This window comes from Rhinopithecus roxellana, chromosome 3, assembly GCF_007565055.1.
Source record: "Rhinopithecus roxellana isolate Shanxi Qingling chromosome 3, ASM756505v1, whole genome shotgun sequence".
NCBI lineage: Eukaryota > Metazoa > Chordata > Mammalia > Primates > Cercopithecidae > Rhinopithecus > Rhinopithecus roxellana.
The window spans coordinates 144,084,875-144,097,813 of NC_044551.1; the positions used below are offsets into that span (position 1 = coordinate 144,084,875).

The following is a 12,939-nucleotide window of genomic DNA, read 5'->3' on the forward strand; positions in this document are numbered from 1 at the left end:
TGTGTAATTAAACAGTCACCGAGAATATAATTTTTAATGACTGTATCTATCTAGAGATGTGCCATAATTAACCAATCCATTACTATTGTATATTTCCATTATTTTCATTTTTCCTATTATAAATAAGAGATGAATATACTTCCAGGTAAATCTTTGTGTACTCAAATATTTTATGAGTACTTGTATGCAATTTACTTTGATTAAAATTATTGCATCAAAAAATAAGATGTATAAATAGACAGAGGGATCAACATAAAATAAAGCAAGCACAGCAAAATGTTAATGGTAGACTTTAGGTGGTTTATGTATATAGATATTCACTGCAAAATTCTTTCAATTATTCCATATGTTTCAAATTTATTGGAAAATGTTGTAAATGAAAAATGTTGAAAAAAATTATATTTTATGAGGCTAAATTCCTAGAATTGGACTAGATTATTCATGGTATGTGCACATCTTTAAACTTTGTGAAGTTAAAACATCAACCAGAAAGTGTCAGTTCCCTCACACTGTCAACATCACTTTTTAGTGCTTTTCAAATCTCTGCCAACTTGTTAGGCAAAAACTAGTAATTCATTTTTTAAATCATCATTTCTATCTTAATTTTTAAAACTTTTTTTAAGTTAATACATAATGAATTGAAAAGCTTCCTAATATGCTTGGCTTCAAATTTGATGTTGGTTATTGGAACCATGAAGCAGTAATCAAGATTCAAACACCCATCTGGGGGCACTTAGCTTATTACCAAGCACAATACTCTCAAGAATAACTTGCAAACCAAATTATAAATAGGTGACAGTTACTTGCAGGCCAGCATCATATACAGGCAAGGGGGCTGATGTCTGATTGGCAAATGGGTCTGATTTAACATGTTCTGGGAAACTGTTCTTCCTGCACAAAAAAAAAAAGTCACCTCTTTCATTTTCCCAGGATGCTCAGAATTCAAACACTAGTGATTTCTTCTTTTGTGCTGAAATAATTAGGTCCTCACCAATCCTCTTTGAAAATTCAAGTATTCTATTTCAATATGAGTGCCATATAATTGTGGTGCTTCCATAGGATGGAATGGAATGGAGTCACTATAGAGAACTATGGAAATCTGCATGTACTGACATGGAAAGATGTCCATGATATACTTGTTCATTGAAAAAAAAAAAAAGTATGTATATGTATGTATATGACAGAAATATGTGAAAGGATACTTACTAAAATGTTACCAGTGGTAAACTACTGAAGGACATATGGGACATTTTTAAATCCTTTTTATCTATTTCTCTATTATTTATTTTTACAATGGGTATACACAATTTTTTTTCACAAGAAATACAATAAGGTTGTTTGCATTTCAATAAAAAGAAAATTGAAAATATCTCAGAAAACCACTCAGTCATTAGCACCATAATAAAATTTGGTTCAGCAAGATTTTCAAGTCAAGGTTAAAGTCTCCTAAGGAATAAGATCCAGATTCAACATATTTTCAAGGGAAAAGGGAATAAAGGCAGAGCAGGCAAAAAGGTCTCCAATCAAGTATTAAGCAGCCTGGGGCCAGGGCTATATTATCTTCAGGGAATTTTACTTGGAAAAAAAAATAAATAGACAACAGAGGCATCTGTGGTATTCAGGTCCAAGAGAAACCAAAAGTATGACGGCTCACTACAATCTGGAGTCAGAGTGGATCTTCTATAACTTTACCACAATTCTTGCTTTCAGTATTACATAGGAAAATACTTCCTTTTCCTGCTACAACAGGCCCAGGATCCACTGGCAACTGGATATCTCTCCAATGGGAAGAAGTTTAGTTTTTAAAATATTTACTTAACAGAATTAAAGTATTTTATTTCAATATGAGTGCGATATAATTGTGGTGCTTCCATAGGATGGAATGCAATGGATTCATTAAAGCATACATTTTTAAATGTATACTTTACGGAGACTGAAAAGAAGAGCATGACACATTAAACTACTCACCTCCATGGGAAGACATGTCTGTCCATGGGTAGATGCTCCTGGATGTGACATCACAGACTCATTCTTAATTTGAAAGTGTATTTTGCACATGTAGCCATCAGAACAGTCCTGTGTTTCACCACCAAAAAAATATATAAGAAAACGTCAATTATTTTAAGAATTCATCATTTTAACAACCACTTCCCATAAGTTGCAAACTGATCAGTGAAAAATTAAATGTACTAAATGAGATGAGACTATATGGATAAAGAGACTAGTCCAACATCCTGCACATAGTAAGTACTCAACAAATGCAAGTTTTATTCTCCTACCTTTCTTATTTATTAATGATGTTTCCCCCTCCTAGATTAAATCTTTCTCTTTTTTTCCTCACTAGTCCATAGCACCAAGATCACAGAACAAAAATTAAGCTTATAGAAATAGCTTGTCACATAATTAATATTGATTTTCATGGCCTACACATAGAGAACAATTTCAGGACTTGCAATAGATCTCAAAGCTGCAAGACAGCTTCCATTTCAATTTCTTTCTCATGGCAAGATCTCTATGAAAATGTCCCAGAAAGGTAATTATGCATCTCAGCTACTGCCTGAGCACCTCCAGGAACTTGGGCTTATTACTCCCTTACACAGCGGCCATTTCCATTTTAGTGCATTGTACATTAAGATAGTTTTGTCCTGTATTTCACATCCTTTAACTTTAACTTACTTAGTTCTGCCCTCTGAAGTCTAATCCCTTTTCCACACAGCTGTTCTTCCAAGAGCTGAAGAAATGACCACCATTTGCAAATACTCCTTACAAGATAAGGTTTCTGAGCCCTTTACCAGTATTTGTCTCCTGCTTCTTGTACTTGTTCTTAAATACACTAATGAATGATGTTCATCTAATTGTGGCCAGTTCCATTTTTTTAAGGTAACACTTGTTTGAATTCAATAAAGTCATGTGTAAGAATATAATACCTCCCCAAGCACAAACATACATGCCAATAAATATTAATTCCCCACCAAATTGTCACACCAACATTTACATTTTAATATAATTAAAATAACAATAAGGACTACGGGGTTAATCTTCCTATAAGAAGAGGGAAATTTGGATGCACTGACACAAACAGGGAAGAAAGCCATGTGAAGATGAAGACTGGAGCGGTGCATCTAGGAGCTAAAGAATGCCAAGGATTGCCATCAGCCACTGGAAGCTAGAAGCAGTAAGGAATGGTCCTTCCCTAGAGCCTCTGGTGGGAGCAGGACCCTGCCAACATCTTGATTTCAGACTTCTTACCTCCAGAACTGTGAGGGAATAAATTTCTGTTACTTTAAGTCTGTGGTACCTTGTTACAACATACCTAGGAAACTAATCCAGTAACTCTATTTTTTGAGACACTTGGCAGCATCTTAAGAATGCCTCCCAGTAAGTTGTGCTGACAAACTGCCAGCTCTCACTCAGGGGGCTGCACTGGTTATTTGTTGTCGGCACCAGTTTTGATTGGTTGAATCCAACTCATTCTGATTGGTTGATGCCTCTGTCACAGGTTGTTAAATATTTTTAATATCATTCCTGCCTGGAAAGTAGGCCATCGGATATCCAATACTGTCATTTTTAATTATTTCATTAAGGATATCCATTTTGTAGATGGAATTACTGTTTTAAATTCCAGCTCTACACTATCTCACCACAAAGCAGATCCTGTAATGGTCTTCCACCATTGAAACCTTTGTATTTAGAAAAATGTAAATTTAACATTGGCTTAAACTGAGAAAGATATATGTAGTGACTGTTGTCATTGCCACTTTCACATCAAACATCAATTCTTCCTTCTTTTGGAGCAGTACTAATTGCTCCTCTAAGGAACCATTTCCTGATTGAGAAGGGAATGGTTCCTTAGAGGAGCATTGGCTACTGTTCCACTAATTATAGCTCCAGGGATAGACACAGATCTCCAATCTTGCCAATCAGTACTGCTGGCCCCAGAGACTCTGGAGGACAAATGATCTACAATCACAGCCAATGAGATGAAATTCAGGATTTGGTTTGGGGGGTTTGGGAAAGATGGCTGTTCTCTTTTCCACTAGGTTTGAGCCAGACAGACCACAAAAAAAGAAAAAGGAAAAAAAAAAAAAAAACCCAAAAAACTGGCAGGCATCATGTAATTCCTCTGCAACTCAGAGGAAAGCAAGACTATGAGATGCAGAGAAACCAGATTCTGACTACAATATTTATACCAACCATATCTGAAACTAGTTCTACCTCAGATTTTTCAATTACAAGGCCCCAAAACATCCCTTCTTTGCTTCACCCAATGGGTTGGGTTTTCTGTCACTTGCAACCAAAATAATTTTGCTATTTAGTAACATAAATTGTATTTAACAGCTTAAAAGTAGAAGATTTCTATTGTATTGTCAATCTCACTGTGATAGATAATCAATAGTTGATTATATAAAAGATTTACCATATACAGTTATGCATCACTTAACAGCAGGAATACCTTTTGAGAAACATCATTGGGCTATTAAGGATATCCATTTTGTAGATGGAATTACTGTTTTAAATTCCAGCTCTACACTATCTCACCACAAAGCAGATCCTGTAATGGTCTTCCACCATTGAAACCTTTGTATTTAGAAAAATGTAAATTTAACATTGGATATCCATTTTGTAGATGGAATTACTGTTTTAAATTTTGTTTTAAATTACTGTTTTAAATTTTGTTTTAAATTAATAAAAATTGTTTTAAATTTAAATCAAAATTACTGTTTTAAATTTTGTCATTGTACAAACATCAGACTGTGCTTACACAAACCCAAATGGTATGGCCTCCTACATAGGTAAGCTATATGACATAGTTGCTTGCTCCTAGGCTGCAAACCTGTACAGCATGTTACTGTATTAATTGCAGGCAATTGTAACAAAATGGTAAGTATTTCTGTATCTAAGCATATCTAAACAAAGAAAATGTACAGCAAAAATACAGTATTATAATCTTAGGGGAACACTGTACATGTGCTCTGCCCTTGACCAAAATGCCACTATGCAGCATGACTATACAGTAAAACTATAATAGCACGTGTTTGTGAGACAAATTACTCAAAGTCTGCAATTTCAAAATGATCTAGCCACAGAGATAAAAACCGAAACTCTTAGGATATTCAGAGAACACAGAGCTGCACTGTGTGTACTAAATATAATTCATTAAATGAGGGTAACTGCTCTATTTTTTATTTTTCTATACCTGAGCCCTGATCACACAACCTCCTCTTAAGGGAACATAAAATTTAGTAAAATTCTAATTAGAATGCAAAATACATCTCCTCTGACATTAAAAGAGGTGAGTCAAAAATTCTTGTGCACCTATGTTACAAAATCTAAATAAATTATCTGGTCTCTTTCCCAATGAGTTAAGATAAAGAGATATGTCACTTTCAATATTGCTTATAATTTGAGGAATTTACTTACATTTTAGGTAATTTCTAAAACCATTTTTTATTATCGATAGGGAGGTACACTGGGTTTTTCGCTCTATATTTGGCAGTGGTGATTTTTTTCAGTATCAAACTTTTCAGTCAAGATTAGCCTTGAAAAATTAAATATAGAGTTTTTTGGATTTTGATTTCCCTTTAAACACTTCCACAGAACTAGGTCTTTCTCCTACTTTGTTTCAGTTTAAGGCAGAAAAATGTATTTTGTTCTTCACTGTTGAAGGTTGCTTTTTTAGAGACAAGGAAACTCAAAAGCATGAGGACCACCACTCTGTGTCAGCCCTGCAGTCATCTAGCCCAGTAAACAATGTTAACTCAAATTCCCCCTTGGCAATGAAGTTTTCCTGACCGTTTCACTTAATACTCCTCTCTAGTTTCCCTGCATTCTTTTTGTACTTATCATAGCTTACACTTGAACATTTAACTCTTCTTTAATTTTTTTTTAACATTTGTTAGTTTTATTTCTCCCACTAGATCATAAGCTCAGGGCCTAGGCCTCCATTCTCTAAAGGATGACAGGGTCTTTATAGGATCCAGATTCCATTCCACGTAAAAACCTGATCCAGATAGAGTCTGAAAACATCCTGGACAAGCATGAGAGGATTTAAGAACAAAGGGAACCTTCAAGTTTATCCAATTCAAGCCTCTCATTTTAGAGATAAGAGGGTGAAGGACTAAAGCACTTCTAAGAAACTTATCTTACACTAATTAGTTGGAGGCAGAGCAGGAAGTGGAAAGCAGATCTCTTGACCTGAGTATTCTTTCTAGTACACTAAGCAAATTCTGCAAGAGAGCAGGACCATGGCTTATTGACTTTCGTGGACTGGTGTGGGCCAGTGCTTTGCACTTTAAATAACAAACTCAAGCCACTCAAGTGTGGTCTGGGGACCAGTCACAGCATGAGCTGTGAGCTTATTAAGACAGACATGCAGAATCTCAAGCCCTACCCCAGACCTCCTGAGTCTGCATTTAAAACATAATCTCTAAAAAGAGCCCGCATTGCCAAGACAATCCTAAGCCAAAAGAACAAAGCTGGAGGCATCACGCTACCTGACTTCAGACTATACTACAAAGCTACAGTAACCAAAACAGCATGGTACTGGTACCAAAACAGAGATATAGACCAATGGAACAGAACAGAGTTCTCAGAAATAATACCACACATCTACAACCATCTGATCTTTGACAAACCTAACAAAAACAAGAAACGGAGAAAGAATTTCCTATTTAATAAACAGTGCTGGGAAAACTGGCTAGCCATAAGTAGAAAGCTAAAACTAGATCCCTTCCTTACACCTTACACAAAAATTAATTCATGACGGATTCGAGACTTAAATGTCAGACCTAAAGCCATAAAAACCCTAGAAGAAAACCTAGGCAATACCATTCAGGACATAGGCATGGGCAAGGACTTCATGTCTAAAACACCAAAAACAATGGTAACAAAAGCCAAAATTGACAAATGGGATCTAATTAAAGAGCTTCAGCACAGCAAAAGAAACTACCATCAGAGTGAACAGGCAACTTACAGAATGGGAGAAAATTTTTGCAATCTACTCATCTGACAAAGGGCTAATATCCAGAACCTACAAAGAACTCAAACAAACTTACAAGAAAAAAACAACCCCATCAAAAAGTGGGCAAAGGATATGAACAGACATTTCTCAAAGAAGACATTTATGCAGCCAACAGACACATGAAAAAATGCTCATCATCACTAGCCATCAGAGAAATGCAAATCAAAACCACAATGAGATACCGTCTCACACCAGTTAGAATGGTAATAATTAAAAAGTCAGGAAACAACAGGTGCTGGAGAGGATGTGGAGAAATAGGAACACTTTTACACTGTTGGTGGGACTATAAACTACTTCAACCATTATGGAAGACAGTGTGGCAATTCCTCAAGGATCTAAAACTAGAAATACCATTTGACCCAGCCATCCCATTACTGGGTATATACCCAAAGGATTATAAATCGTGCTGCTATAAAGACACATGCACACGTATGTTTATTAAGGCACTATTCACAATAGCAAAGACTTGGAACCAACCCAAATGTCCATCAATGACAGACTAGATTAAGAAAATGTGGCACATAACATACCATGGAATACTATGCAGCCATAAAAAAGGATGAGTTCATGTCCCTTGTAGGAACATGGATGCAGCTGGAAACCATCATTCTCAGCAAACTCTCGCAAGAACAGAAAACCAAATACCACATGTTCTCACTCATAGGTGGGAACTGAACAATGAGAACACATGGACACAGAAAGGGGAATATCACACACCGGGGCCTGTTGTGGGGTGGGCGGAGCAGGGAGGGATAGCATTAGGAGATATATGTAATGCAAATGACAAGTTAATGGGTGCAACACACCAACAACGCACATGTATACATATGTAACAAACCTGCACATTGTGCACATGTACCCTAGAACATAAAGTATAATAATAATAATAAAAAACTGCCAAATTCTAATCAAACTGAAAGAAAAAAAAATAATCCCTAGGTGATTTGTATGCACATTTTGGAAGCACTGAGGCATGTACTGCAATCCCTGACTCAAAGAGACAGCAAACTGACTGCATGAACAATGGTCTTAATCCGAGCTGCACATTAGAACCACCTGCGGAGTTTTCAAAATGTTGTTGCTGGTGTCTCACCTCAGATCAATTAAGTCAGAATCTACCTAGCAGATTCCAGCACAGTAGCCAGAGTTGAGAACCACTGCACTCAATTCCTTGGAGCCCCTCTTTTGAACTCAATAAACACAGTCAATGAGGTAATCTGCAGCTACCTCAGGAGAGAAGTCTACAAACAACTCAAGACCTTCATGAACACCATGGCTCACCTGGAGTTCTCCAAATGCTAAAATCACCTCTGTTAATGCTCTCTTCTTGAAGCTTTGACCACGCTGAGACTACCTTTGAAGTGGTCTTTACTACTGCCCCAAAAACTAATTTCTGGCAACTTGGCCAGTCTTGACCTGCCCTGTGGAATTGCCAGTAGTCTTGTAACTTAAAATTGTTCTGTGTCCAACTACACTTCAGCTATTAGGACTCCTTGCTGTCCATTCACTACAAAGCATGATGCTTCACTCTGTCACTGCAGAAGAGAAATTAATAAGAAATTTCCAGCTGTTATAACCCAGACAACACTAATTATAAAGAGAATATTTCCTCACAGCGAAAACTCTTCCAGTTATCTAAATAGAATGCCCTTCACCTAAGACCAAAATAAGAAATATTTAAATGAGAAAAAAAAAAAAAAAACCTAAATGTGCTAGATGAAAATACAGGAGAACACATTTTTTTAAAATATGATAAAAACCCAGAAGCCATAAAAGACTGGTAAATTCTACTGCATGCAAATAAACTCAACACCATAAAGTCAAAAGACATATCAAAATGTGAAAAAGGATTTGTAGCTCATATCATAGAAAATAATTTTTTCAATATAAAATAGCTTTAATTTCCTCAAAATATAAATAGTTCCACCAAATCAACAGGAAGGGGTCCAACAGCCCAATAGGAAAATGAGTAAAGGATATACAGATAGTTTACTAAAGAGAAAATACACGTAGATAAAAATATGTTCAATGTTAGCCATAAGAAAAATGCAAATTAAAAACTGTGATAACATTTTTTACCTATCAGATTGGCAAAGATCAAAAAGTATGAAAAGGACTATATAGACAAAGACACGGATAAAACAAACAAGCACTCTCATACATTGCTGGGGCAGGGGAGTTTAAATTAGCATAAGACTCCTGAACAGCAGGTTGGCAAAAACTATCAAAATTTAAAATGCACACAACTTGGACCCAGAAATGTTACTTCCAAGAATTTACCTTATAGATATAGTCACATATGTAGTAAATAAAATTCATACAAATGATTATTAACATATTATTTTAATAGTATAAGGTTGGAAACAACCTAAATTTCCATCAGTGAAATTATTTTATATCCAAATAATGGGATAGTATGTAACCACAAAAAATAATGAATGAGTTCTGTAAATGTTGAGTAATGACCAAGACAGACCATTAAGTTATTTTTTAAAGTGCAGAACAGTATGAATGTATGTATGCTACCATATGCTTAAATGTAAGTGTACATGCTGCGTGTACACTGAATGTATCTGGAAAGACACTCAAGACCATGGTATCGGTGGCAAACTCTAAAGGTTTGAGTAAGGAAAGTGGAAGGGTTAGAAAGGACACTTAACTTTTTAATGTAAAACCCCTTTTGCGCCCATAAATACATGAATACATGGCACTTCATTTTAAACAAATAATTAATTGCCCTTTGCACATATGCCTCCAGGCCACCACATTGCCAGAGTAGATTCCAATCTTGAACTTTTAAGGAGAAAATGTCCTATAGGTCTTATAGAATCCAAGATAGACAAGCAAGTTTTCTAGTGTAGTGCCGATTGCATTTTGGATGGAGATCTAAAGATTTCCTGATAGAACACGTTTGGGTCTGTTTTAGTACAAGCTGTCATAGGGCTATGCCACCCAGCAAGCTACGTTATGCCTGCTGGAATCCAGCTAACAAAATAATTATAGGGCTTCTGTTCCTGAGTTTAACAAGATCTTCTCCAGACACATCTAAAAGAAAATCGGTGGTTATCTAAGGGTCTCAGCTCTACTTCAGAATAAGGCATTTCATATACGACTTCAACTCAAGTTAACTGCCCGGAATGATCAACTGCAGGAAGGGCTTGACAAGTCCATTAAGGAGGAAGACAACTGAAGTTTCTAGGTCAATGCCAGCACTGATCAAACAAGGCCTTCAAGGTCAGTGGAGCCCTGAGGAATAGGTCAAACCTAGGCCACAGATCTCAAGTGAGTGTTCTTTGCTGCTGTAGAAGATCAAACCAATACTATCAGTAGCTGCTCAAAACTTACTAACCTTGGGGTAAAAAGAAGAAAGTAAAAACTACTGCTAAGTAGCAAGGTTTACACTAGATAGGTCAGACATTAAACCAATATCCATCCATTCGTTAAAGGCAAAGGTAAGTAATGCAGGCAAGGAACTGTTATGGATGTAGAAGATCCTCCAGAACACAATGCTGAATGTGTTAATACGACTCCTCCCCACACCTCAAATATCCACCCAATCCCGGTAACACTGACTTCAGTTTCTCATAGTGTTACACCTTCCAGATGCATGAGAGGATCCTGGCTAGGGTGAACTCTGATGCCTCTGGTTATGTTACATACAAAGGTAAGTTTGTACAAAGAGTGACCAGCTCTAGTCAAAGTGATTCATCAGTAACTGCTAGCCTCCGGCTCATTTAGACAAAAACTCAAGAATGAAAGAAAATAAGGAGATAATACATTCGATCTTTGATAAAGAAATTTGCACATCTTTAATTTTCCCTTGGTCCTGTAGCATTTTGGGATTTATTAAACATGACACCGTCATTAATTAAATAGCCCATCCATACCTCAGAACTTCCTGGGGGAAAGGGCTGGAGATACATCTCAGATACTAAATTCCACTTAAGGAAGCTGAGCCTATCCTTCTGGGAAAGAATTAAGCCTTCTGGATGTGTTCAGCCCAATAGAGGTTAGTACCCCTTGATTCACCATCTCCATAGTATAATCCACAATTATTACTTTCATTGGTGTGACCTAATTTGTGAATCCCTACTGAACACATTTGTTAACTAGCTGGGAATTAAACTACAGAAAAACACTGTGACATTTGATCCTCTATTGGTGGTTTTCTGACTGTGCACAGTTTAAAAGAGCTTTTTTAGTGTGGTCATGGTATGAAACTAAAAGAGCGTTCGTAGAATTGTTTTTTTAAGACATAGGGTCTTACTCTGTCACCCAGGCTAGAGAGCAGCAGCATGATTACAGCTCACTGTAGCTTCCAACTCCTGGGCCCAGGCCATCCTCCTGCCTCAGTCTCTTAAGTAGGTAGGACTATAGGCACATGGTGCCACATCTGGTTGATTTTTTCTTTTCTTTTCTTTTCTTTTTGTAGAGATAGGGTCTTGCTATGTTGCCTAGGCTGGTTTCAAACTCCTGGCCTCAAACAATCCTCCTGCCTCAACTTCCCAAAGTGCTGGGATTACAGGTGTAAGCCACCACACCCAGCCAAGAATTTGTAGGATTCTGACTTGAAATAGTCTCTATCAATTAGCAGTGTGACAGAGGATTATACCACCTTCAAAGGATTATAACATCTATTATAGTATAGAGAATTACACCCCCATTACACTACTTATTTCTGCAATGAATCCTGTTTATATAAACAGACTCATTATATACTTTTATTAGGTTTAAATTTATAATCAACCTATAAACAAAGCACAGAGGACTAAATTATAGTTACTGAATAGAATCTAAATATTATAAATCTTGATGATGTAAAAATAATAATATAATCAAACATCAGAAAGAAGAATAGGAAGGAATGTGGGAGGCAGAAGTAATACACAAAATTCTTCTATTATAGCAGGAATCAATAGTTATTGTCCAAAGATGAGAAATCAGGAAGGAGAAATATATTACTTAAAGTTACAGGGGTAACCATGAGAATAACTGAGGGATTATTCATAATCAATAGGGGTTCCATTAAACATATTAAAATCATCCATACAATGGAATACTACATAGCTATTATAAATAATAAGGTAATTCTGTACATGCTCACAAAGAAAGATGTCAATGATATGTTAGGTGGAAAAACTAAGTTACAGAACAACGATGCCATTTATATAAACACATATAAATATGTATAAATATATTTATATGTGCATAGAAAACAAACTACAGAATTGGGTCAGAGGAGAAGGAGGGAAAGATTTTTCATCTTTATGTATCTATGTATTATTAAACATTTTTAAATGAAATCATGTGTTATTTTTTCTTGTAGAAATAAAATAAAGACCCAATCCACGAAAGAAATCGTAACAGTGCACTAGGAAGACAGATCTAAACCAGGAGTAAGAAAACTTCATTAAAACTTTCCTTTCACTCTGTGATAAATATGATTCTAAGAACCATGAAGTGTTAAACTAATTTTTCTTTTTATTGTCTTTCCTTTTTGAACTCATTCTGTAGTTACTAACCCAAAATGGGGCCAATACTTCTTTCTTAGGTTACTACCTAATTACAGCACACCTTCACTCTGTTTTTCAAGTAAACATTTTTTGATGCCACTTAGGGCTTTCCATTTTCAATGCCATTCAATAATGCCACAACTGTGCTCACTTGTATAAGAAGTTACTTTTCTTACAATATTCCTACTCCCTTTTCCTGGAAGCTCTCAAACCTACTAAGTCCCCCTTCTTTTCACCTCCAGCACCTTCCTGACTTCCTAGATGAGTAGTATAACACGGCTTCACCATCCCTGTAATGCAGGTCAGAGCACAGCAAGGACAGAGGCCCCAAGGAATAAGTGGCAGAAAAAATCAGCCACTTGTCAGGCTAGAAAAGAAGGTTACAGGGGGGAATTTGGTGACCTG

The 12,939-nt window shown here is 36.2% G+C and overlaps 1 protein-coding gene across 3 annotated transcripts in view; it reads right to left on the bottom strand.

Moving 5' to 3' along the window:
- Nucleotides 1-12,939, bottom strand: part of ATG10 (autophagy related 10) — a 300,617-nt gene that overhangs the window by 193,695 nt on the left and 93,983 nt on the right. For all 3 annotated transcript variants that reach the window (XM_030927363.1, XM_010386038.2, XM_030927362.1), the window contains exon 3: nt 1,969-2,076. In XM_030927363.1, the coding sequence (XP_030783223.1) occupies nt 1,969-2,076 (108 nt within the window). The remainder of the gene's footprint in view (nt 1-1,968; nt 2,077-12,939) is intronic.